The sequence below is a fragment of the Meleagris gallopavo genome, chromosome 2 (assembly GCF_905368555.1).
Source record: "Meleagris gallopavo chromosome 2, MGAL_WU_HG_1.1, whole genome shotgun sequence".
NCBI classification, from domain to species: Eukaryota; Metazoa; Chordata; class Aves; order Galliformes; family Phasianidae; genus Meleagris; species Meleagris gallopavo.
Genome location: NC_139405.1, coordinates 65,675,387 through 65,702,234, shown reverse-complemented (window position 1 = coordinate 65,702,234; position 26,848 = coordinate 65,675,387). Strand labels below are relative to the sequence as shown.

General features: G+C 40.5%; 2 protein-coding genes across 8 annotated transcripts in view; both read right to left on the bottom strand.

Moving 5' to 3' along the window:
* Positions 1 to 1,041: 1,041 nt before the first annotated feature.
* On the bottom strand, positions 1,042 to 7,927 carry DDO (D-aspartate oxidase). Of its 5 annotated transcripts, none has more exons than XM_010707487.4 (6): positions 7,772 to 7,927; positions 7,024 to 7,255; positions 5,393 to 5,598; positions 5,141 to 5,249; positions 4,207 to 4,383; positions 1,042 to 2,795 (listed from the first exon to the last, which is right to left on the bottom strand). In XM_010707487.4, exons 3-6 carry the CDS (start codon positions 5,565 to 5,567, stop codon positions 2,228 to 2,230), a joined length of 1,029 nt encoding a protein of 342 aa, XP_010705789.1. In that variant the 5' UTR covers positions 5,568 to 5,598; positions 7,024 to 7,255; positions 7,772 to 7,927; the 3' UTR covers positions 1,042 to 2,227. The 5 variants fall into 5 exon arrangements, with proteins under 5 accessions (XP_010705789.1, XP_010705792.1, XP_085073604.1 ...); XM_010707490.4 differs by having other exon boundaries at positions 5,393 to 5,458; XM_085217478.1 differs by having other exon boundaries at positions 7,024 to 7,252; positions 7,772 to 7,905.
* Positions 7,928 to 11,235: 3,308 nt separating this feature from the next.
* SLC22A16 (solute carrier family 22 member 16) overlaps positions 11,236 to 26,848 on the bottom strand; it is a 35,127-nt gene continuing 19,514 nt past the window's right edge. For 2 of the 3 annotated variants that reach the window (XM_085217477.1, XM_010707486.4), the window contains exons 3-8: positions 24,999 to 25,116; positions 22,623 to 23,172; positions 20,930 to 21,057; positions 20,460 to 20,569; positions 19,851 to 19,950; positions 11,236 to 14,606 (exon numbers count right to left, since the gene is read on the bottom strand). In XM_085217477.1, the coding sequence (XP_085073603.1) occupies positions 14,394 to 14,606; positions 19,851 to 19,950; positions 20,460 to 20,569; positions 20,930 to 21,057; positions 22,623 to 23,172; positions 24,999 to 25,116 (1,219 nt within the window). In that variant the 3' untranslated portion in view covers positions 11,236 to 14,393. The remainder of the gene's footprint in view (positions 14,607 to 19,850; positions 19,951 to 20,459; positions 20,570 to 20,929; positions 21,058 to 22,622; positions 23,173 to 24,998; positions 25,117 to 26,848) is intronic. The other variant, XM_031552514.2, reaches the window with a different exon arrangement.

Genomic DNA, 26,848 nt, shown 5'->3' with positions numbered 1-26,848 from the left:
AGCCTTGCTGCAAGGAGCAACAAAGCTTCACCATCACCTAACAACTTCAGACAGAGCAATGAGGCTACAGACAAGAACATTCCTAGTCAATACAATTCATTTGTGTTCTGGGAAGTCTTCATAAACTGTCACCAAGAACTTGCTAGAGGTTGATCTAGCATGGGCTAGGAGGGAATATCCTCTTGTGAGTTAGCTCCTGGCCACAGGACAGAGAGGCGATGAAAGCATTTCTCAGCCATTTTCACACAGCGGGGAAGTCACCAATAGCATCCTACAGGAAAAACAGGGCCAGTGCTAATCCACTTACTGATAAGTGGTGGAGTGACTCAGACTGCTGATAGGACCATCTTACCTAAGTTATTAAAGTGCAAGGAGCTGCAAAACAACCTCATGAGACGAGCAGAGCAATGGCACATGAACCGGGTGAAAGAACTCTCTTTATAAAACCCATGTCATCACATGACGTTGGGAATTACAGAAGTGCAGAATGTGGTGCTATATATTCATGCTATGAGCATTACCAGTTTTTGTAGCTCAAACTTAAGCTAAACTTTGTTATTTCTTTAAGATTAACATCAAGGAAAACATAACCCATTCTCATGGGTTTAAGCCATGTATCTCTTTGTTCCGTGTTATTTGAGGACAAGGCTGTGCTTTGACAAGCACAATGCCAACACTGCTGCCAAAAGCAGCAGCTCTGCCCTTTCAAAAGACAAATTATTTGGGGGAGGGGGGGGGGGGGAGGAGAGAAAAGCATAAAATTGGCAGCCAGAGTTGAGAAGAAGAAGGCAAAATGGCTGAAGGCAGGGCTGGATAAGGTTGGTCCCAAGCACTAACTGACCTGCAGTTTTATTTAGATAAGTCCCTTTTCGACAGCTGTCCCTTGTGAAGGATAACTGTCCTCATTCTCTGTGCCAGTAGCAGGAGTTGGCAAATGCTTCTGAACATGGTGGTTACACAAGGGCCCTTCTTGGCTCTGCCAGGCCACTTTGAATGAGAGAAAAACTCTCATTTATGAAAGAAAACACCACATAGATGGCATTTGCTCTGCTATTAGAATTTTATTTATCAAATTTAATCATGTTATTTCTTGAAGGATTTTGATTTAGTTTGTAATCTTGAGGACAAAGAACGAGTCAAAAGTGGACGCTAACAGTTAAATAAGCCATTTCCAGTCTAATGAGCAGTTTAATCACTAGCAGTCAGACATTCATCTTGTACTTTGACAGCAAGCTCAAATTTCTCTTTACAGTGTTTATCTAGACTTACGTGGCTTGTTTCTCACTTACACAACTGCAGTTGGTGCTAAGATCTTTGTTGGTTTGTTGCTGGTTTATTTACATCAACTGTTGCAAGAAAAGCTGCAAGTGCTGAAGAGAAATAGAAATTTTTGCACTCCCAAGCCCACGCTGATAAATTTTCTTTCTTATCGTACAGGCAGACTGGCCATTTCAATACTGCTATTTGGGAAAAATCAGCTTATTTCTGAGAGCAAAATCAGAGAAACTCAGAATAAAAGATATTTGCAATAAAGCATGAAAGGTGAGGTACAAATCTGTAGCCCATATGTGGCAACTTCCTCTCACAGAAATTTTGTATCAAGTCATGCAAGGTGTAATATATAAGCTGCTCCTGAAATCATACTTGTTTGTTCCCTGTGCGTGACAGGGTCCCTGTCCCTACCACTGCTTTCTGCAAGAGTTGACCCAAAGCACCGTCATGCAGCACTCGACAGGGGTTTACTATTATTGTAACTCATAAAGGCAATTGTAAAGTTCGTTAGCAAGGTGGCAAAGTAAGGACAATACTAGAGTAGATCTAATACAACAGCAGAGAATTAGTCTTTACTGAATCTAGTGCATCAAATATGCTTTAGATGTAGATAAATAAATGCTTAATTTACATTATTTGTATTATAATGAAGCAGTGATTTTTGCTATGTGAAGGATATTTATGTACCTTGTACCCTCCCAAGCACAAAGCTAGAAGAAATCACCAGGGCAGAAATTATACCAGATGGAGGAGATGGAGAGTTGGGCTAATGCTGGGATGGATCCACTGCACTTTTCCAAGGTGGCCACTGGAAGCCAGGTGAGATACCACCAAGTGCCTGCAATGGCACGAGTTGTTTTAGCTTCCTTCTCTCCAGCAATGAAATAAAAATCCAAAGGTTCTAAAAGGAGATGCTGCATTAGCCTGTCATAAAAGGAAAAGGAGGTTCAGGGACTCAAAGCTTGGCCTTGGATGAGGAACCCTGCAGAACAGCAATGCATTCTCCCACCAGGTGAGCGGCCTCCTCGGCTGTGCCTCTGTGCACTGAAAAGCCACCTGACCCATGCCCATAGTTGTGGACCACCAGCAGCTTGGCTCCTCCCTGGCTCAGAACCTCTCTCTGCAGTCTCACACATGACCTGGATGGCCTCAGGCCCACCTTCACCCTGATATCCTGCGCTCGTTGCAGCGAAGGCTCAAGGGAGCAACATCTGTCAAAGATGTCTTTGGTAGTGCCAGGGTCAGGGGAGAGACACCAGCTCTCTTTTTCCCTGGTTCCCCCGAGAGTTACGCTGTCTATCCCTGGGTAGATGTAAGTTAAGCCATCCCCATCCCGGATGAAGTTTTTCACCCAAGGAGCATGAACCTTGAGCACTTGGCCCCTGATGGGGAACAGCTGCTGGTCCCCCACAAGCTGTCGGGCTCCGATGCCCACACAGTTGACAACAATGTCATACTCTCTGTGCAGCTCCCATAGATCTGTGACTTTTCTGGTGTGTATCTGGACACCGTTTGCTTTCAACCTGTAAAACAAACAAACAAACAAACAAACAAACAGAATTGAGGCAGAAAAGAACCTGCTTAGACCCACATGTAATTATTAGGCACTTCAAGAATATGAGATTGTCTTTAACATACAGATCAAAAATAAAATGGGGCAGCAGAAGGGACAAAAATAAAGAAAACACACCATGGGGCTTCTGTTTGTGATCTGACTGATTTGGCTTGATCAAAGCTATTTTTTAACTTGGCTTGATCAAAGCTATTTTTTAACTTGGTTGGGCTGGAAAAGGTATAGTGGAATGGTCTGGCATATGACCCTAGGTAGACAGATCCTTGTGATCTCAGAAACTCACATCTATAGGACTCCCAAGCTTTAACAACTCAGGCAAGCTGAAAACATCAGCTTTATCACCAACCACTTATGTTAGTGCCATCATTATTGCATTTTCAATATTCCACATCCATTTCCAACTCAACTCCTGACACAAGGGGGTCTGGGTGCAAGGGGGATGCTGTGGGATCTGAGGAGGTCTCGTACAGCTGCCCTGGCTCAGCAAAGTGCTAGGAAAGCTCCTAAGAATCATAGAATCATAGAATTGCTCAGATTGGAAAAGACCTTAAAGATCATCAAGTCCAACTGCAACCTAAACATACTACACTAACCTAAGCTTTGTCATTGGGATGCTGCCATTGCACCATGAAAAATATACCAATAAAAAGCTGCTGAAACTCCTGGAATGAAATGAGCAGGGATAATATTCTGAAATCCACTGCTGGACCAGCAAGGTGAGCGCAAAATCAATCTTCCCTGTAGCTTGCAAAGAGAACAGTCTATAAACACTGTTCACATCACCAGGTTTTGCGAATTAGTTACATGTTTAGTATGTCCTTGTTTCTCATCACCGAGGAGAAAGAAAAAAAACCCTAATCATCTCATTAGACTACATTCTTTGATGAATAGGAGGGCTATACATGGATTAAGGTAAGATCAGATACCATGTGGCATGGTATGGTTTAACAACTTGCTTGCACTTCAGCAGCAATTTCCAACTTGGTTAGCAATGGAACATGACAGAGTGTACACACAGAGAGGGCAGCACAGCACTCCTGCAGCTCTGCAGCCTCCCAGGATGGCTGCTGGAACGTGAAGCATTCTCTCCCATGTTGCAGTGAGATGAAAGGCATCCAAGCCATCAGCTCAGCTGGCAATGGGTACATGTCTCTTCACTTAATCTGAAATCAGACTGCAGCCTATCACTTTCTCTCAAGAGGAGACAATCATTTGCTCAGTTTAAGAGTACTTACATGGGCTAAATGTACACGCCAGCTTCCTACATTTTCCTTTCTCCAATTTTATCCATGCATAATGAGCCCCCGCCAGCCTCCCCACCTGGGCTTTTTTTCTGCACATCCATCCTGCCCCAAACCAACCTTTTCTCCAGCCACAGCAGGTAGGGGGGACAGTCACACTTCAGTGTTGTAAAGGCCTGGCCGTGGCTATGCTGTGGGAACTTCTGCAGTTCTGCTGCGGACATTGGTCGGAACCCCAGGACAATGTCAGACCAGAAAGGCACCTCAGCTTCAGAAGGGTTTTTAAAGATCTGCCAGCTGAAAGAGCACAAGCATAATAAGCTGCAAAATGTAGCTGCTAGTGCTATGCCCCATTGTTGCAATCATAGCACAAACCCAAGGATTCAGCAGTCTGTTCTCATTGAACTATACAACTCTGCAAAGGGCAATCACTTCTGCCTGCTACCAAGGAACATGCCCTGGCACACAGGCAGAAGGTCTGAGTGCTATACCCTTGGGAAGATCAGCTGGAGAGAGGCTCAGAGTCCACATTAAAACCTGTCAAATGCCAAGAACTGAAGAAAATAGTATGATCACAAAAGGCTGCAGCAGGGATTGTGGAGGGACTGGAGAGATCACGTTTTCGTGTACCCATAAAGCCCAGCTTCAGCACTCCCAACAGGCAGTTTTCGGTGTACACCACAGGCAGCATGAAGCAGTCCTGCACACACCCATTGCACTCCCATGCCAACTTGCTTAAGCCAGAGCATCCTGCTGTCCCACTCCTCTGGAGATCACCTCTGCTGCAAGCAGCTGGTTGGTGACAGCATGGAGAATATCCATTAGAAAAATAGTTTGTGGCAGGCCAGTATCAAATGGTTTCTCTATGCATACCTATGCATGAACTTTGCTTGAAAATATATCCTATTGAAGCAGCTGCAGTGCAGTTTCTTGGGAATATGGTCATGAGAGCTACCCTATGAGAGGCATGCACCTGAGCTTCAGAAAGAAAAGCCTCTGCCTGCTGCAGCACACAGTAGATGCGTGCCAAAGGCTGCCCTGCAGGTGCTCTTACCCAGAAACCAGGTGAATGCCAGCCTCTGACGCCTCATCTGAGTTGCTGATAGCAAAAAGGTAGGTGAAGGTCTCTTTGAACCACTGCTTCTGCACGTGGATTGGTGTGCCTGCATGCAAATACAACCAAACACACAGCAGAGTGAAAACACAGAGAGTGGAAGTGCACAAGGCGGCACCGAGGAGACAGGACAGGTGGGAATGAAGGAAAAGGTACTTTTCTCAAAATGCTGGCACACCAGCTCACACGCACCTGGGTAGGTGTGAGGGATGAGCATGCCAGCTGCCACGTCGCTCGTCGTGTTGGGGCTGAACTGCTCTGAAAGGAGAGTGATGGAGCAGCAGCTGGGGTTCACCTCAGCAATACGTAACGCTGTGGAAAGTCCGATGAGCCCCGCGCCCACCACTGCCACCCTGGGGGCTGCCATCTGTGGGGTGGGGACTGGTGGAGACAGGCACCTATGGGCATTTGAGATGGTGTATAGGTAATGTGTCCCAGCTGCAGTGTGCACAGCATCTTCAGCTCTTAAACACCTGCACAGGACACAACATAACCCCTGGCAGCTAAATAAAGACTTGCCACTGCACAAAGGTGAGGATGAGCATCACCACCCCTCAGCATGACAACCCATGTTTGAGAAGTGTCTCAACTCAGTCTCTGCCCCATCCACAGCACAGAGCAAGAGAGAGGTCGGTGCATAGGGCAGTGGTGTAGCAATATGGGGTAAGGCTTTCTCAGTGACACTCAGGGAGTGAGGCACCCATCAATCTTCCTGTGGGGTCAGGAGTATAGAAGTGCCCCTTGGAGTTCTGGGAAAACTGGCCTCTAGCCACTAAAGAGGAACAACGTTGTTTGGACGTCAGCATCTGCGAACTCCCTAAAGCCAGGGAATAAATGGGCCCAGAGCAGACTAGACAAAGACAGAGGTGATAAATCCTTCAGATTTATCTTTAATTAATGTATTACATTCTTATTAAGCTTTTATTAAACACAAAACTTGAGGTACACCTACATTCCTTTGGGGATCTCTGCCAAAACCTGAGGGTGTGCCATGGGGGAAAGTTTCTTTTGCCTACAGCTCTCATGCCTTCCTGAAGTACTGCCAATATTGAAGTATTGCCAATATTGAGGGTGTTGGTTGAGACGGGCCTTTGGTCTTGCTTGCTACATTTTTACTTTTGTTCTCCTCATGTGTCCTAGGGGACTCACTCATCCTTGACTTCAGAATCCAGCCTCACCTATTGCTCTCTGAGAATCTTTTCTGGAAAACAGCACCTGCAGTTGTAAGGGTAATGCTGATTTCCCTTCCATCTTTCCATGGCCTTTGACATACTTGATGAAAGTTTGGATAAGACAAACTGTGTGAGTTTACATATACTTACAAGGTCCTTACTGGCAACACTTCATAGCTTCTCATTTTCCCTGCAGAACTACATGAAGTTTGATGTCATAGAATCATAGAATCATTAAGACTGGAAAAGACCACTAAAATCATCTAGTTCAACCATCAACTTATCACCATCATGCTTACTAAGCCATGTCCCTGCTGTGTGTGGTAAGGGGGAGGAGGGACCAGCACTGCTGCTTATCATTGCATTCTTTCTGCACCACAGCCCAGGGTTGTTGCAACCTTTCCTCCTTTTCTGGGATGATGCTTAACTCTTTTTCTATCAATTATTACATCTCCTTTCACAAGGCAACCACAAAAGTGCCCACACAGCAAGGAAAGAGGACACAAGAGTAAAGAACCCTGAACCAGCACTGCCAACCCATTTCGCTGTCACCTGTCTGAAGAAATTCTGTTCTGAACACAAGCCACACCCCTCAGCCCTTCCAGAGCCCTAAAGCCAGGACTAAGATAGGGATTGAATTTCCCGACTGACCTCTCTGCGGCTGGGGAAGAAAGGGGAACTGCAGCTCAGTGGCAGCTTGGGTTTCACTGCAAACCTCCCTGGTTCAGATGGGATTTTCGCAGGCGAGATGGTTTGATGTCGGCTGATCCCAGCACTGCAAAAGTTGTCAGAAGTGTGAGCAGGAAGGGGCTGCCAGTACTACTGGAGCCCACAGGAGCCCAAACGATGGACAGTTGTCACGCTGCTGTTCCAGCACTGACTGCTGCAAGACAGGAGCACATCAGACCTTAATGTGCTAATGTGTCAAAAAATAACTGAGTGCAAAGCATAGGCTAAAGGCCACCCTGCTCCCAGCAGCAAGCACAGCCTGGGCTCAGCAAAGCTGCTGATGCAATGAGCAGAAGGATTACTCGCACTCCTGCCTGCACGCACCTGGGAGGGCTCACAAGGACAGGCTATTTTTACCCAACATGGCCAGCCAGCTGACACAGTGCTCCCGCCACCCTCCTGCTCTTCTGTGGCCAGAACAAATGGTCAGGCCGGAGTAAAGCTGTCTTTTTTGTCTCCCTGCAGTGCAGGCAGATTCTTTCTGACCCATCTCCTGCCATACCCAAGTGCAGTCCCACCTCTGTGAGCCCCTGAGGCCTGCAGTGCTGCCCTGCGGCCCTGCTGCTGCCTGAGCAGGACTCTGCCTCCCTCCCCTGCTGGCTGAGCACCATCTCAGCTGACAAAAACAAAACCGAAACAGAAGTAAACAAGAGTGGGGAAAGGAAAATACCTGGAGAAGAGAGGCCGGGTGGGCCCTGAGAGCTGCCCCAGCCCCACTGCTGCTGCGTGTGTCCGGCCCAGCACTGGCTCTGAGCCCAGGCACAGCTGAGCCCTACTCCCCGGCTGCCAGGACTTGGCTTGCTGCACGGAGAGGAGGCTCCCAGGCTCCTCCATCCCACTTTACCTCTCTTACTAGCAATTAGCTGCACACTGGGTGTTTCTGAAGTTGCCCTGGGCTCACTGTAAGATTCCAGCAGGCAGTCAGAGTGGTGATAACACACATGGCACATCAGTCAGCATGGTCGATAAGGACAAGCCAGCCATCCAAGCCTGCAAGCATTTACGCTGTCATCAGGAAAATGCAACTTAGCCAGAAGCACACCTGCCTGCAGGATCCCCAGGGTCCTGATAACACTGTACAGCAGGGTGTCTTACTGCAGGGCATGTGGTGTTGCCGTGGCATTTCAGCTGACTACTGACAGCCTGAACTCAGAGGCTCAGCAGCGCAGCTCCGCTCCATCCTCCTGAAGCAGCATTTGCTTTGAGTCCTCCTGGCAGAAGCCTTTTCCCCACAGCTGCCTCAACACAGAGCAGGAAACCCCCAAGGAGCACAGCAGCAGGGCAAACACAGCACAGACTGTGCACAGCACCTGCCTCACCTCCCTGCAGAGCTGCTCTGAAATCGTGCAAGTAAAGACATGATTTCATACACACACATAATCACTGACCTTTTTAGATGCGCTTTTTCCTTCGGTGATGAAAAGAACAAGGAATAATTTTGCCAAAATGATAGTACAGCTTGATTTTCTCTGAAAGTTTTGAGAAGAACAGAGAATTGTGTAAGACAGGGAAGAAATCTCTTAATATCAGAAAGGTACTGGCAATACTGATTTCCGTATCAAAAAGCTTTGTGAAAGTACTAACATTTTTTTTGCTACATTCATGACCGCCTCAGTGAAAACTGCTTTTCTTTCTTATCATTGGCAATGAAACGATGGAGAGAATCTTTGTAAGAACTGCCCTGTGGTGCTCTTTTTTTCCATCCAGTGCGATTCATCTCTCTCCCCAAGTGAAACTTTAAAAAGCAACATGAATAACTAGAGGCCCATGATCCAGTCTCATGGCTGGGTCCTTTCTCCCCTGCAACAAGCACCCAAGTGGTATCCAACCCTGTGTCAGACAGGCATGCAGGAGGAGAGGAGTTAATCTGTCACTAGATGGGGAAGCAATTCGCCATTACTTCTGATTGGTCATAAACCTATGCTAGTTATTTATTTGAAAGAGCTGTTTTTGTGTCCAAATTTCTTTGCAATCATATTAATATGTCAGACACCTTAAGAAAGCAATACTTTCCCATTTGAGGTATTAGCTTTTTAGGCTTGATTTTTCTCAGCTTCGTTGAACTTAGTGCTCTTGAAATCAGTATCAGAGGTGATTCAGATTTCTTCCCGTTAGCAAAAAAAATACTATTTTAACAGGCTTTCATTGAGTTCTTTGTTTTTCATCATCTCCTGCATAACATTTCTTTTAACAAAACTACTCACTGCAGTTACCTTCAGGGAAGAATCTAAACTACCTACCAAGGACATATGAAGCCACTAAAAACAAGAATGATGAAGCCAAGCGTCGGGTGTAACTTGATCAGAATAAACAAGATTAACAATGTATGCATGGCACAACATGCACTAATTTGAAAGTTAAGAGAAGTAGAAAATAAGTAGGTTCCTGAGAATGACTAAAGGACAAATAAAAAAGAATAGGGCTATAGATAGCTGCAATTCTCATTTTCCTTATGCTGTCTGTAAACTTCAATTCCTGCAATAAGTTACACTTAGTTTTCACATCCACAAAACGCCAAGTGGATATGAGTTGCGTTGTTCTGTCATCCCTGTAGTCACCTACTCTCTTTTTTGATCAATTCCTATCCATTTTTTGATAATCATAGTTATTTTTGTCACTACTAAATTTGTCCTAGAAACTATTGCTCCAGCCAGCTTATACAAATATTGAGAGAAAAGAATCATATTCTTCCTGCAACTGAAATGCAAAACAGGTAACCACATAATGAGTTGTTATATAAATATCAGTTTACATCTGCATATGAAAACAGGAAACAGATATCATGTGTGTTTTACTGCAGGAGAGATCTGCAGGAAAAGCAGAGCAGCAGCCCAGCTCCTGCAAGAAGCATGAACCAAAAAGATCTGCTGAGCATTAGGAGTTCATTATATTACATAAAGGTGTAGAGATTAAATAATATGATTAGCTTTATTCTTGAATTTATTATCTGCAGTTACATGCATGTTAAAAAATCGTTATTCACATATATTGTATTAAAGTCACATATTCTGGGCAAATAAACTCTTTCCCAAGAACACACACTTTCCCCATGTTTCCAAAATGCACCTGGCTCACAATCACATACAAAATGGTTAGGTTGTGAATACACAGCTGAGCTATAACTTTTCTTCATGAGAGATGAAAGCAATGCAGATATGGCTTGACCGAAGTCACTGAGTTGCTGCGTTGTTTTTTGTTGTTGTTGTTTGTTTGTTTGTTTGTTTGTTTTGATTGAATAAACTTGTTCTTCTGTCTTTACTCACCATTTTAATCTTGGAGTTTGATTTGTTCCCTGCAATTCTGTTGTGGGATTCAGGCAGGCATCTTTCAGATACACAGACAAGTGTACAAGATGGATCCACACCCTCCTTTTAGCAGTCACAAATGCCTTTCTGGCATCATGCCCCCACAGTTCAAATGACCTTGCATTTTGTGAGCTCTTGTGAAAGGCACACACAAAGAACTTGCATGTTGCTGAGCCCCATGCTATGGAGGCTTCCTACACGACTGCACGTAAGGAGCTGGTAAAAATAAACTGTGAAAAACACAGGAGAATGCCAGTGAGCCCTCCACCCCCTTTTCACCCAGAACAGAGGTGTCACAGCATCTTATGTTTCCACAGAGCTGTCATACAGAACTCCTCTGCTGGAATCCTGAAGGCAGGATTCTCTCCCTCACTCACTTAGGGCACAGCCCGAAGCATTTGACACAGAGTGCATATTGTTTGTACAGCTTTTTTGTCTACAGTGTTTTCTAAGTTACAGAAACTTCCATAAACTGAAGTGAGCTATAAAAGTAGAAAATGCATCTCTTCACAAACTTCTGAAAATACAGATTAAAAATATCAAACACATTTACTAATTTTCTTTAGTTGTTATTGAACTAATGAAAATTCTTTCACTGGCCCCAGAAAGAATGTCTCACAGCAAACTGTGTGACTGTTCAATAAAATACTATATCAATTTTAGGACAGAACAAATTATTGTTGTGAAACAATGACCAGCAGCAATTATAAGAATTCTAATCCAAAACTCATAAAACCATCACATATTTCCAGAGCCATTGCTCAGCACGCTAAATTTGCTCTAAGATGGATATGACAAATGTAAACTTAAAAGAACGGAAGGACTCAGATAAAAACTATGAAAAGGAATTGTCTTTATTAGCAGTGAGAGGAAAACATACCCCAAAGGAACTTAGAAGCTCTTTTTCTCAAACTCAGTCCTCTCTTTCAAGAGGATTTAGATAATCTATGAATACTGAAGAGAAAGAAATCAACGCATCCCATCTATGTTACATTTATAACATAGAACTAATGTTAAACATCTTTTCCTCCACATGGAAATGGAAACAAACAGAAATTCTACAGATAGAAATTCAGAAATGCTACTTCCTTTTTTACAATAATGTGCTTCTTCAGCTGAAAGGACAGGAAGCCCCAGAGCATCCTCAGAGCTACTATGCATAAAATCCCAAAAGGTGTACCTGTTGATCAATTCGCATTTTATTTCCAGGAAAAAAAAAGAAAAAAGAAAAAAAAAAAAGCATAATTGGTTCAGGGAAATTCAAGTCTCATTTGAATTAAAGACCAAGTATGAACTGACATCAGGGACAGGAAGAATTAGCTTTAAGGGTTAAAAGCCATCAGGCTGCATTGTGTTTCAGAATACAGATTAAAACAGTAGCCAGCAAGGATTGCTCACTATCACTGTGCATTTAAGTCTTTTCTTTTTCCTTATTTTCCCTACCTTACATATACTAATTATAGATGACTTGGTCCTGAATCCCTCAAGTCAATGGAAAACATAACGTGCATTGACTATTTAAAGCAGAGTAATGTCCAAATCAGTTATTCTGCAGATAAGAAAGCAGAAAAATTAATTTAAAATTTTTCTTTAGTACCTTGTTAAAACATACTGTACTGTCCCATGCAATGAAAGCAGAAGTGTTTAAGATAGGACTACAAATGAAAAAAAAAAAAAGAATCATGTGAAATAACCCCAAAACAATTATTTAGATCTTTGTGAAGGGGAGAGTGGCTGTAAAGTCAGACTGAATCAGTTTAACTGCCCGTTAGAACTACTTGCATGCCTTTTCCTCCTTAGTATGGTTAAGTCCTTGTTTAAGGTGGGGCACTCGGGATTTGGCAACAGATTCTGAAGATAATGGCAGTTGTTCTGCTCTGGAAACTGGGACAGGGGGATCTGAAAGCAGTGGAAGAATACTGGGTCTGTTCCTGAGCAAAACAGAAAGCCACAGCATATGAGTAATCCTATCTTTAGTCATCACAGTATGTATTCAAGTGCTCCTCTGAATGGTGATGGGATTACTCACATGGGTAAGGTTAAAAGCACATACTTTTGCTGAGCAAATTATATCTTGATAGAAGCCATAGTAATCCACGCAGTTCTCTTCAGAGGTTTTCCCTGCAGATACTGGGACACCCACATAACTGAAGGGAGAACAAAGACCTCTTTAATTATTGCACAGAAACACCCTAAACTTAAACTTACTGATTTTTGCTTGCCTTCAAAGCACATTAGTTGTCACATTAGACATGACTGAATCCTATATCCAGAACCAAAGCACTCTAGGACAGTAGGACAGTGCAGTGAAGAAGAAAGAATATTTTATAGGGGGATATAAACAATTACTCTGGTTTAAGAGTTCACTAAAACTAATATGGTCATGCAGATATAATAGAAAAAATATGACAAATAAACTATACAGCGTATAGAATATTTATCTACAATAATTTAGATGTCTGATTCTGGGGTATGTGTCAAAGAAGTAAACATGGAGAGACTTGCTTTCATGAGATTGTGTCAGTTAGCCTGTGAGTAGGTGCCTCAGGTGAGAAGAAGTGTGATTTCACACCAGGGACAGCAGGGCTCACACAACCCAGGCAAGGGATGTTCAGAAGCTTCCCACACCATCTGCTCAAACAAGGGTGACTGTGAGGATACAGACTCACAGGCAAGGAAGAAACCTCTGGGACTAGAGGTAAACTGCAAAAAGAGAGCTGGGACAGAAAGCCATAAATGAGCAACTAGAATTGTTTTCCTATCTGTAAGTTTTCTATGGTCCACAGTCATAAGGCACAGTCACTGCACCAGTGAGTGAGTGTTGATGCTCACATAAGATCTAAAAGACACTAACAGATACTCTGACTAAAAATACCAGAATAAGTAATAACTTGCTGTCCTCTAGATATCATTTTTTTAATTTATACTTTTGTAACTGATTTTTTGTACTGTAAGGAAAACATGGAGCTACAGAGTCCACATGAGTGTATGGAGTCTGATACGCATGTTGTGTAGGTACCATGCCTACTAATCTTTCTTTAATAACTAAGACCACCGCTGCAGAGAGCCTGAATAAGGCCCATATACCACTTGTTCTACTCCTCTGAGGACTAAGAAGGGCTCAGCCTCTATGGAAGTGTTTGGCACACAAGCGTTGGTGTTGCTCTGAAGCATTAGACAAATCTGAGACTTAATCTGAGCTGAACAAAGTGAGAAGGGCTGCACAGAGATAATAGTCTGGAATGAAAAATACTTTAAAAGGCATCAGGCAGTTTTTTCTAAAGAAGAACTTACTAAGACAGCAAGTAGATCCAGTGAAGATTTTTTTCTAAGCTACTAATAAAAATTCATTTACCATTCAACAGAGTGAATAGTATACAAACTATTTGCACATTTTGCAAAATTAATATTATTTTTTCAATCAGAAGCTATTCCACAGAATACTTTTGTTAGAAATGATAACTTTTCTGGAAGCAGTTTTGAAAAGAAAAAAAAAAATAGTTTAAGTCTGAAATTATTAGTATGACCTGATGAAATGTTAAGGCTTCTCTCTTGAATTATAACTGTGAGTTTGACTTCACTATGTATTGAATTCTCGAATCTCTAACTGACAACTGCAAAAGGACAAGACACATTGTGGTGGGTTTACAAGTCTAACCACAGAAAATCCAAAGTAAGAATTGGCACTTTTTTTACATATATGTAATCAGGTAGGTTACAGAACTTAAAATAATTACTCCAACTGGTCACAGCAAGTCAGACAGGTTTTCTGAAGGCAAAATAAGTTTGAGAAGGGATCTAGAAATCTCATCAAATTTTCTGCAGTACCTCAGTCAAGTGGAAAGGTTTCATACTCTTGCTCTGTCAAAACGGCAAGATGTGTTACAAATTTAAAGGCACAGATATTACAGAAGAGTCCTTTCTTGAATAAAATGACCTATAAATTATATAATTGTTAAAACTGGGAGCAGCCATTTTGATCTTGCTTTATTTCTCAGTGCTGACTGTTTCTTGACCAAACATCTCTATCTTTTCTAATGCTGCACCACTGTCTGCTGGAGGAGTCTTTCCTGAGCAGTTTTCCTTCTTTCTTCCCATTTCTGTAGCTTCCTCCAAAGTATTAGTCAAAGGTTTTCCAAGTGTCTCTGGAAGCATTAATGTTAATATTCCACTCAGAAGAGCCATGATTCCAACAAGCAACTAGAAGAAATAAAAAGCAGCTGTAAGGGTAGAAATGTTTTTCAAGGTATGCAAATCTTTGGTCTTGCTTGAGAGTACACTTGAAATAAAATTCAAGGAACTGCGATGTAAAGCAAATACCATAAGTCTGAAATGCTGACTATATAAAAGATCTGCTTTTTTATTGTGTAAATGAAATCTTATGCGGCAGAATTAATGAATAGCAAGTTTAGAATTAACGAAGAACAAATGCAGTGTTTGGTTTTTTTTTCCATAAGGGATCAATACAGTGCAAGGAGGAATAGTTACGTTTGAGAAAAGAGAATATGTATATCTTCTTTTAGTATTTCAACTACTGTGCGTGTACTTAAGAATAGATTATAGGATTGCATTCATTTATTTTACATGCATGTTCACAGAGCTGGAACTTCCCCGCACCTATAACCTCAATCCACACTCTATCTCCTGAACCTCTCCCCCTGTACCTGCATCCTTGCTCATCCTATGTGCAGCCAGACCAGAATTTCTAGGTAGACTGTTGGCCTGGAGCCACAGAAATGGGCATCTGGGGTCAGGAGAGCATTCAGCAGAAACTATATCTCTCAACAGGAATACTTTGCTGAACTTTCATTATAGATCCAGTAGGGGTGCAGGCATTTACTGACATGTGCATCATGGTCACATCTTGGATTTGTCTGTGGCATACATGCTACCATAACAGCATGCTTCAGTGTCAAGGAGCAAGGACCAGGACTATGCTGGATAGATGCAGATGCACACATATGCTCCACAAGCACCTCTTTTTCCCTTTATTTCTTTATTTGCTCAGTGAGAACAGTTTCCACTTTCTTCCTTTGAAGTACAGAACAGGCATTAAAACCTTGGCATTCTTCCAACATTAGGTTATAAATAATCCAAATCTCTCTTGATTTAAATGCTTCTGCACAGTACATCATGCCTGCCTCAGTGTTTTTCCATTTCATGACTGTGCTCTTTAATACTGTATTATCTTTATCTGGCCCTGTGCTGATTCTCAGGTTTGTTCTATTTGTTTAATACTTGCCCTACAAGTGTAAGACATTTGGAACTACAACACCTTTGTTCCTCACACAGTGCTGGAGACAAGAACTGGCCATCTACCATCTGCATCTAAGTAAGACTTTCTCCTCAAGTTAGAAAGAAGCTTTAAAACTGGAGCTCTCCACTGTGACCTTGAACAGAGCTGTTTTCATGCAAATGCACTCTGCTGCTTTTCCTTCCCCTTGTCTTAAGTAACTTTTTAAGAAGCAAAATATGGTTCCATACACTCTTCTTTCTTCAAAATACTATTTAATAGTACAAGTGACAGCAAAAATAAAATGCTCATTCCCTCACCATGTGAAATTACAAAAAAAATCCTAGTAGTAATAGGACCAGAGGAAATAGTACTGAGTGAGAAGAATACAAAGTGTCTGAAAAGTCAACTGAAACAGAGAACACACTACTGAGCACAAAACTCTCCTCCACTATTAGAAGTTATTTTCTGTCATGGCAAGACAGGATGAATTGCAAAATGGCAGCTATTCCATATTGACCTTTCTTATGCATTTTCTTAGGCTGTCATACATTTATAATTGAAAATACCAAGGGATACTGAGGACACTGAAGTTTAAAGATACTAATTTCTTTGGATACCCATACATTCAGAGTTCATGGGAACAGGGTCACTGTTGATGCCTGACAGCAACATTAAAGCAACACTGTGCTTTGTAGATGTATGTCTTCTCTGTTTCATATGTCTTTCAGACACTTTCTTCTAGTATTTCCCTTCCACATGAACCTACCTCTTATGCCCTGTGAACTCCCACTATCCTGGACACCTGCACAACACCTCCTTTCCTGCCTTTAATCTCAGCTCTCTATTCTATTCCATCACTGTGTCTTTTTTTTTTTTCAGTGTGAAAGCTGCTGCACCCCAGGCTAATTCCCTCTGTTTCCTTCTACCTCACTCTACAAGGCATTTTCCAATGCTTCCTATGAAAGACAGAATATGAAACAGTTAAATCACAGCATATTAATGAAGTGACTTTTCAAACATCATCTTTTTTTTCTTTTTTCTATTTTTTCAGGAACAGTATCCAAACTTATCAGTGAAGTTACATTAATTCAAAACAAGTCTTTAGCAAACTTGACATTCTTCTTCATGTGGCATCTGACAGGATCTAGCCCTCTGTGTGATCCAAACACACACAATACGTGAATGTTATGTCTGTGTGTAACATTGTCCATATGTAATTCAGCATCAGAACATGTTTTTCTGATATAGCCAAGAGTTAAACGTTTATGGATTGAAGTGTACTGTTGTGCAAAATACTTAAGTATGTTTAAGCTCCACCAAAATTAATGTGGCAGCTGCGTGTTTAAGTCACTGCTTTTTCAGGCTTTTCATTTGAAATCTGACTTTCAGCTTAGTCAAACTCTCAAATTATTCCCAGCACTTCAGTGCATCAAGCAGTTTCTAACAGCTACCATGATTAACTTCAAAAAAGATGCGCTGCCATTTTTTATTTATTTTTTTTTTTTTAAAGTCTTCCTCACTACCTGAAGCAACAAATTTAATTTCACACTGGTAGAAGGCTGGGAAATAGTAGACTTGTACTAGAAACAGAGATAATTTGCATTAAATATCCCTACAAAATAACACCTTTTCTTTTGAGAACAAGTAATTCTTCTAGCCTGACAATCAAATATGTTCATATCTGTTTGCTTGGAACCAATCTAAAAATGTAATCTTATTTGCAAAATCCCTAATACAACTACAGTGAAAAATATTTAAAACACAGGATTTTCATTCATTTGACTTCACTGACCTCAGTGGAGTTATTTTTGTTTGTGCTTTGTGATACATTTGACAGAAAAATCAAGGTCCTGCTAAAATACTAATGGAACATAATTCTGAACCACTGAGAAACACAAATAGGGTATTCATAGAGCAGCACCTTTACTACAACTCTTCTCAAAAGTTGTCGCATACAAACTACATTTAGCAAGTTATTCAAAATTTATAGGCATTCAAATGAGGTGTTTGCATTGCTCACAGGTGGCATAACTGTATGTGAGGCAGACTGTCAAACAAATAGTGGCATTAACTGCTTGACAGTGCGTGGTGTATACAATAGGTCAACATGATATACATCAGCTTACTCAGAAATGTAATCCATTTAATTTCACTTTCATTCCAAAACACTTACTTTACCTAAGTCTTGGCAAGCTATGCACCATGCTAAGACAAGCCTATTTAATAAACTGACAATTGCTTTATAGTAGGAGCTAATAATGAAAACATATTCATAGTTAACTACTGTACAACTCCATAAATACTATGGGGACTTTCTGCACATTGAGAGTCGCTCAGAGCTGAAATAATTCCTCTGTTTACATTGCTATTACCACTGTTCTCCAGCATACCTGAGCATTCATCATCTGTGGTTTGACTGCAGCACTTCTGCACAGATAAAGCTTATCTCAGCTAGTAAAGGCAAAACGTTGACCAGAGAAAAAGAATGCTCCCTCATGGCTGCTCTGTTGTGCAAATATTGTTTTCTGTGTCTTTTCTGAGATGCCGTATTGGTTAGTATGGGATCATTATTAAGAAAGAAAACAGTTTTTAGGAGCATGAGGGAATAAATTATTTTGTGGTCTGCTTCATCCTCTTTGTTTTCATCCAGAACAATTGAATTTTAGGGGGGTTGGTCTCGATGAAGGGGGGTTGGTCTCGATGATCTCTAGAGGTCCCTTCCAACCCCTACAATTCTGTGATTCTGTGAATGTAATTAATTTAAATCATGAAACAAATTTCCAAGAATTCTCTGAGACCAATCTCTAGCATCTATAATTTAAGGGGTTTTTTTGTTGTTGCAAAATCAAAAGGACACAATGCCGTTTTTGCAAGAAATTCCAGTGCAGTAGAGAAAATTAGAGTAAGAATCTAGGTCAAAGACACATCCTATTGTATTTTTACCTTCTGACACATATAGTTTACATATAACATTGCTGTGTTAGACAAAGCAAATTCTAGGGGGTTTTGAAAGAACTTAAACTGTTTTTAAATCATTAATAAGCTCTTGTTCACTTATATCCTTTATGTAAACTTCATAATTACTTATAATTCTGCATCAGCATAAATTATCTTTCAGGAGAAAAAAAAGCTATCGAAAAGCTGCACGATTTCTAAGCAGCAAATGCGTAAGAGGAATGTAATCAACAAATACAGTTCATTGTGAGCAGGAAAGAAACAAAATATTTTGTCCAAAATGGGTTTGAAGCTACATAACACAGAAGAAATGCCCAAGATCTGTGAAGGAATGGTCTGCGCCTGTCTTCTCCTGGGGGGGGGCAGTTAGAGGTAAGGATCCAATAGTAGCATGACCTGGAAATCATCTACATTACAGTGTGCTTAATGAATCCAAGGTCCTGTTTCTTGTCAAAGTTACCATGAACATCATCATTAGCTTCTCTCTCTCTTTTTTTTTTTTTTCTTCCATTAAATGAATTGCTTTGTTTGGTTCATGTAAAGGAAAAATACAAAGCAGAAGCCCTGGGATAGATGTGAAGACTAAGCATAGTAAGTCTAAGACAGTCTTGATCTTCTGGAAGGCTATTCCAAATGTGCAGTGTCCCAGGGAAGCCAGGGAAAAGGCTAAGGAAGAATTTTATGCAGTTGGACTTGATCTTTAAGGTTTTTTTCCAAGCTGAGCAATTCTGTGATTTTATTATTAAAAAAAAAAAAAAAAAAAGAAGAATATTATAAATAATAGGAAAATAGAAAAATATTACCAAAAATATATTATTAAAAAAAAACAGCCACCATGGTGAAATTCCTACATGGAAAAACTCTGTCTTTGGGAAAAAAATGAAGAGTAAGTTATTAGCATGGTCTGCAGAGTAAAAAATAGGGACTTGAGACACTTCTGAAATGTTACGTGGAAGATAAAGTATAATTTTGTGGGAAATATTTTTATCAAATTTATACAAGGATCCAACGCACACAAATTTTTACACATCACAACAACTTCTCACACTTCAGTGACTCAAAGTCTCCCTTCTGCTTTAGCTGCATATTCTTAACAATAGGAAGTTAATAATCTCTGAGTCTTAAAATTTAGAACAAGAATGGTTCATTCAATTCTTTTCAAAAGAAAAGCTCAACTTGCAGTTCCTGAAAAGACAAGTGACACACACTTATTTTCAGAACCTGAAATGCTTATAATTGAAGTAAATACTTACAAGTGGCAAGAAAATCCAAACACTTCTCAGATACACACAGAAAGGAGCAACCACACTGCCTACACGGCACATCATGCTCCCACTTCCAACAGCAAGCGATCTGTAAATAAAACAAACATTTTGATAAGAATTCTAGCAAATAAAGCAGACAATTAGAAATTGTAACACCCATTGGATGAGTTGAAATTATACTAGAAAGCTACTGCCTCAAAATTTTATTTTAAAACAAACAAACAAACAAAATAAATAATAAATTTGTTTTAGTGAAATTCAGCTACTTCTGAAATGAAGATTTAAAATAAAATTAGCATTCAGCATGCACCAAAGCATGAAGAACTGGGGCTATTAAGAAAGGCATATGTAACATACAGGAGTATTCTTTTAGTTCCTCAGTGAAACCAGTCAATGGCCAAATAAATGAAAAATTAATAAAATTTTATTGTACAGCCAAATACTAGACTACTCTTAGCAGCAGGGGTACTCATCCTTTCCTGTCTTTTAGACCAATGTTGCTAATGTCAACAGCTGCTAGCTCTGGCACAACAGCATAAAAAAGAAAAGGAAATAACAACAAAACAATGAAAGATACCTTCCGGCAAAAATTCTTACCTTACAATTGTTGGGTACAGTTCTGCTGTGTAGAGGTATATAAGGCCAAATGCCACACCTATTGAAAATTTTCCAGCCATGTTTGCCAAGATAATTAACACATTAAAGTCCTATTGAAAGAGATCACAAATAAATAAATTACCAGAAAATATCACTGTTCCAAACTTGAATTAAATCCGTGACTCTTCTTTAAACACAAAGCAATATTTATTACTTGTTTTTTCTTTAAGGCAAGTAAAGTGTCTACACAACTTTTTACCAGTCCTGGTTCTCTGAAGCCCTGGGAAAATTTTACATCTGACTCCAGCGACAGTGCTGTGAAGTCTGTACTGAAAATACAGAAATCTATCCTTGACTGGCAGCTGCATTTTAAAAGCATATGATTTGGAAAGAACAGCTGCCTCTACAGACTTCAGGATCAATAAAATAAATGTCTACTGAAGGAACACTTTCAACAATATATGACTAACCTGAGGTATGAACATAATTAAAACACAGATCAGTGCACTTAAAATAAGGAACGGAATGAGTGTGTTTCTCCTTCCCAGTTTGTCCATCCCAATGCAAGCAATGATATAGCAAGGCAACTCCACAGCACCTGTCAGTATGAAATTATTTCATTTTAAGTCATGATTACACATATTCATCTTATAACTCTAGCTTCCTCTTTATGGGGATTCATTTAATCTAGAAAGTTAGCTTGATTGTACATGTCACGAATATGTGAAATCTAGAGACAACTGTTGTGTTAGGCTTATTCATCTGGTCACAGAAACAGCAACAGATGATGGAAAACATGGCCTAAGATATGTCAGTGGGGGATGGAGGAGGACAAGTGGAACAGGTTCTACAGCACAGAGCAGTTCCTAGTCTCTTTGGGGTGGAAAATTACAGAAAACAGCAAGGCTTGCTTTAAAGAGAGGGCAGCTGCTTACAATAACCCATTTGGGTAAATTTTCTCTTCCTAACGTCTCTTCCCAGAAAAACTTAATGCAGCCATATGGGACCAGTATTTGGCAAGAACTGTTCACAAACTCTGTTTAAGCATGGTATGCCCCCAGATAAATCATACTGATACTAAGCCATTCTGGACATGTTTTAAGCCAACTTGCTCATGAAGAATCTTGCTATGTCCAGGGTGATGTCAGGGAAGAACATAAGAACAAATATGCTGCGTTTCTCTACTGAGTACACGTACTATGTTGATGCACTTATAATACTGGAAAACAGATGTTGTATTGGTAAAAGCAGTCTGCAGCCAGTCACACTACATCAGTCTGCTTGAATATTTTTGGAAGAGGTGGGCACAGTGAGTTACTTACTATTCTCCATCATTAGCACTCACTCTTCACCATGCCAGCCTATCAATACACTACAATATGTGATGACTCAAACTCAGCTCACGAAAGTTACAGTCCTTCCGTGTGCTGATGTACATGGACAGGCACACACTTAAGCGAGAGCACTGGGTCACATAAAACAAAGCACATAACTTATTGCCCTGCTATCTCAGAGCTGTCTGCCCAACCTGATGTCTTCTGAAGTCAATGGAGTATTTCCACTGATTTTTACAAACTTCAGGTCAGGCCTTGAATGCGCTTCATAAACTACTTATAAACCACAGGAATATTACAGTCAGATCAATTAAAGGAATAGAATGACTAAAAATACATTTTTGGGAAAAACAAAATTATTCCTGCTTCTGAGAATTGTGAATCTATTTTCTGCACAGACCGACTCAGCATACTACGACTGCACATGACTATAGCCTTAGCTTATTTTATGTTCTCCTAATTTGTGCCTTTAACAGAATGATATATGCACTTTGTGTTGCTGGTCTGCTGCCATTAGGTTTTGTGTGGATCTGCCAGATGCTTGCAGGATGAAGAGGAGAAAATTAGAACGTGGTTTTACAATCACAAAGACAAAAAGAGAAGAATTTTGTACACCAACAAATTCTCAGTTCTTTTCTTTTCTCAAAACAGTGAGATTTCTTCCTGTATTAATCAGTTTTATGACCAACTAACAAGAAAATTTTGGAATAAGGTTCACAGTCAGATGAATAAAGTTAAAAAAAAAAAACTGGCTGTCTAATCTCCAGACATTTCTGAATTTAATGTTCTAGTTCTGTCAGAAAAATAATAAAGTACAAAAACTATTTACCTATGAGAAACAGATTTAAATATTCATTGCCTCCTAGATTGACAGAACTCAGGGAGAAGACGTAGTACCCCAGGCTCCCAGTGAACCAGACCAGCCAGATCGTGATGGTCCTTCTTGCAATGTACCAATTACAAAACAGATCTAAGATGTTGTGCTTCTTGGTTGGGGATGCACCATTGCCACTTGTTCTGTCAGTGCCTGGGTCATCTTGTTGGACTGAGCACAGTTCAGACACTTTGCAGGAAGTGCTTACTTTGTTCCACCTTGCCATCATATTGATTACTTTTTGTGCATCTTCATATCTTTTCTCTGACAGCAGCCACAAAGGTGTTTCTGGAAGCATCCAGCAGCACAAGACAAAGGGAAGAGTTGCTATGGAGAGAAATATCTGATACACCCACCAGGTCCGAACCAAAAATCCCACGAGTGCCACAACCATAATTCCCAAAGCAAAAAAAGCATGGACATGCATAGAAGCCCAGGTTCGTGCTTTAATGCCAACAAATTCAGTCACATAAACAAAAGCCACAACCAGATAGCCACTTGAAACCTGGGGAATGGAGAAAGAGAAAAAAAAAACAGTGTGAGGTTTATATCTACTTTTCTTGTGCAACAGGTAACTGCATTCCTCATTTGAGTACATTTAACTGGCACTGCGCTGACCTGTTACTCAGCAACAGAAAAAAGGCAAACCTGAAAACAAATCAGTAGGACAAAAAACTTCACTCAAACATTCAGAATACCTGGGAACTGTGTTTAAAGACACAAAGTGCTTTTGGATGATTCCCTTTAGTGTGCAGAGCCAGCAAGAGACACCTGAAAAAGCGCCTACCTAGCTGTCATCACTTCACTTCCAAAGATCAAGTCCTTAATGACATCACAAACTGGGCACTCAGGAAAATAAAGTCTCCCAAGGTAACTGCCGCTTTTGAAAACCTCGACCTTGGCTTTTAAGTAGACTATTACTAATCTGCATGTCACAGAACAGCAAATTTACTGAAAATTACCTTTCATACTCCTGTAAATAGTCATTAAATCAAATTTTTACAGTGTTGGAAGAGAAGCACATTTACAGAGTTACAGGTTCTTATACAGATCTAGCCATACTAATAGAACGGAATTACTGACATATTCTTCATTGAAGGATTTTTTTTCTTTGAACATATATCTTTATATATGTCTTATATGTATTTCAATTTTGCTAGTAACACTCCAAACTCTTGTTAACTTAAAACTTTTCAGAACACAGCTAGAAGTTCTAGGCTAGAAAATATTCCAGTATATTATTTGGATTAGTCAAATCAAAAAATCAATTTTCTGGTTACAAATCTTCCACTTAATAAACCCTTGTCTGTGAACCCGCTGAGGCTGACAAGAAAGCTGCACTGATCTCAGTGGTGAAGGATTACAGTTTCACATCTCCTTCTCTCAAATCTATTCTCAATGGGCAGTTAAAACCTACGGCATCTGTTTGGTCAGAGCTTTTTGCTTTTATAAATTACCACAGCCCCTAGCATCAACACCAGGGAAGTGAATCCTGGTGATATCACTGTTCAAGGCTGAAATCCCCATGCAGTTTTCTTGCTGGGAAACCCTTCTGTGCTGTAATCAGGCAAAGGCAGGTCCAGCTACAATGTCCTCTCTTGACTGCCCACAGGAACACATTAAATTATGTGATTAATTTCAAATTTCCAACCTCCTCTAAGTAACTTATATCATTTTTCTTCTGACAGTTTTCTAATGTCTTGATGCATTGTATAATGAAAGACTATAAATATACTTCTGGATGTAAAAATCAGTTACCATATATATCTTATAAGATATATAGATATCTATGTATAGATATAGTTAGACACATATACTGGAACATCCTTAAGTATAAACACCTAAGTGTTAAACATGTCTACCTATTTATTTAGTACTTCAGATGTAGTTAAAAAGACCAAAGAGATGCATAGAAGAGAAAAAGTGCATCTCTCCTCCATCGGTGCAAATGGCAGAGATAAAAATCATACTTATTATAGGTTTGTTATTTTAAGAACTATATACTCCATTTGTAACAGCAAGGAGAAATGCAATGCCAGTTGCAATGTAAAAACCAGAGTTCACTGCTCACACTTGGTATTTAATTACCAGTCCAGCAGAGGTTGGGATGGAGGAGGTACCAAACAATGCTTCATACAGATGCTTTCTATTAATTCAAAGAGGAAAAGTGCTGTGGTCCAAGAACATTCAGACTCTCCCTGCTCTGCTGAAATAAGTGCAACAGATGGGGCTTTAGAATAACGAAGTAGAAGAGGAAATAAGAAAAAAAGGGGTTTTCCTGAGAAGGGGAAGGAAAAGACACGTAAAAGAGCCAGTGAGCTCCTTTCTTACCATAGCAAGGAGAAAGCGGACAATCACGAAGCTGTAGTAGTCAAACGTGAATGCCACTGTGATGCCAAATACAAACTGACCAGCACTTGTGAACCACATAACGCGCTGTCTTCCCAGTCTGTAAAGCACAGCAGCAATAAAATGATGAGCAACTATAAACATTCTGTCAGAATAAAACTGCAACTTCAGAGAGCCTGTCTGGAAATGACTCTGAAAATATGTACCTAAGGCTCTCACTCGCCAAAAAAAACTGTGCATTACTTTCCTGTATTTTCCTTGCCATATGAGAAAGAAAATTTCTATTTCTTTTCAATAATCCCAACTAAACTCAAGGAAAATGGAATCTCCTAGAGTTCTTGCCAGAAGCAAGCTTTACAAGTGACATTATATTGCTCACATAACAGTGTCAAGGTTAACTGCCCAATAACTAATCTGCAGATATACTCTGTCTTATTTATTAAGTCAATACATAAGATTTGCTTTTTTCAGATATTCATTTGCAAACAACAACACCTCATAGCTTTTTCCAGCACCCTCCCATCTTTCACCAGCCCTGATCCGGAAGATGTGTGAGGAAGGAGTCATTACACACATCTGGTTTCTGACCCCTGCCAGAAGAGATCCCAGTGAGTCTCAGCTGGCTCTTCTGTTGGGAAATCTGTTAATTGGGAATGGGAGGAACCCACAAACTTATTTCTCACCAGCCAGAATGTGTCAGAAAATAATAACTTTCAGCTGTAAAATCCATAGTTGTAAATCTGCAACTCAGGATGTATTATCTCAACTGACTGTTCATGGCTTAAATTAATTGAAATGAGAACAATATGAACCTAACTTCATAAATCATGTCTGGGTATTAATTAATAAAGCAACGAATTATTTAAGGGACACAGAACAAATGTTGGTATTATATTCTGGTTTTGTATTAAATGAGGTTTTACAAAGCCTTGAATTGAGAGGAAGGATTGATTCCATGTGTTCCAGAAGACAAACTAAAGGAAGATCATCTTTGCTTTTGCATTCCCACATTGCCAGACCAAAATGCTGTGCTAATGAAGGAAAACCAGAGAACAACGTGCTTGGCCTCCTTTTCCTCCTCATAGTGTTTGCTGTGGAACATATCTTCTCCCTCCACCTAACAAACAAGCTCCTCTAGAAAAAGAGATGCATAACACTAAAGGAGCCTTCAAATCAAAATACAAGTATATAAATTGTCCAGGACAGTACAGTGTAGCTTAGGAAACTGAATGTCATATGAAGAGACAGGCACGGCTAGGCGTCCTGGATCTCACTGCCACTTCTGAGACTGTCTGTGAAGCTGGCTCTCAGTGCACAATCTCAGAAAACAACAGGGGAGGCAGAGCCATAGGGGCCAAATGAAGGACAGCCTTGGCACAGCGGTCACAGGAAGGCTCTAGTGGGGGCCTTGAGCTGGCTTTGGTTTTCCTGTGGTTCAGGCAGAACTCTGGTCATGCTGGTAAGTAGGCAGAACCACAGCAAAGCACAGCAATGACCCTTCTTCCTTCTGTCTGGACTAATCTTCAGGAGGCAGAAGTTTAATCTCACCTTTCAGGCAAAAATTGCAATCAGGCAGCAAGGAAAAAAAAAGGGGCTTGCTCAATCCCTCAAAGCCTTTGCATTAGTCCCAGAGAGCTGTATTTGTGACAAAGGTCAGGTCATTTTTTGTTTCAAAACACATGGGTTTTAATCCTCCTATAGACCTCAAGCAGGTTAGCATATCCAGAAAGAAACAAATGCTATCATGAGGAATCTCTCCTCGTGGAAAACAAGAACACTTACTCCCAGGTTTTACTCTTGATATTTCTACTATTCCTCTAAATAAAAATAAA

Bases quoted from the DNA above. Each gene is read 5' to 3' on its own strand.
- DDO (XM_010707487.4), bottom strand. From the start codon at position 5,567: ATGGCAGCCCCCAGGGTGGCAGTGGTGGGCGCGGGGCTCATCGGACTT. The intron at 5,250-5,392 runs GTGCGTGTGAGC...ATTTGCATGCAG, and splicing joins CATCCCTCACACCTACCCAG to GCACACCAATCCACGTGCAG. The intron at 2,796-4,206 runs GTTGGTTTGGGG...TTTGTTTTACAG, and splicing joins CTGCTGTGGCTGGAGAAAAG to GTTGAAAGCAAACGGTGTCC.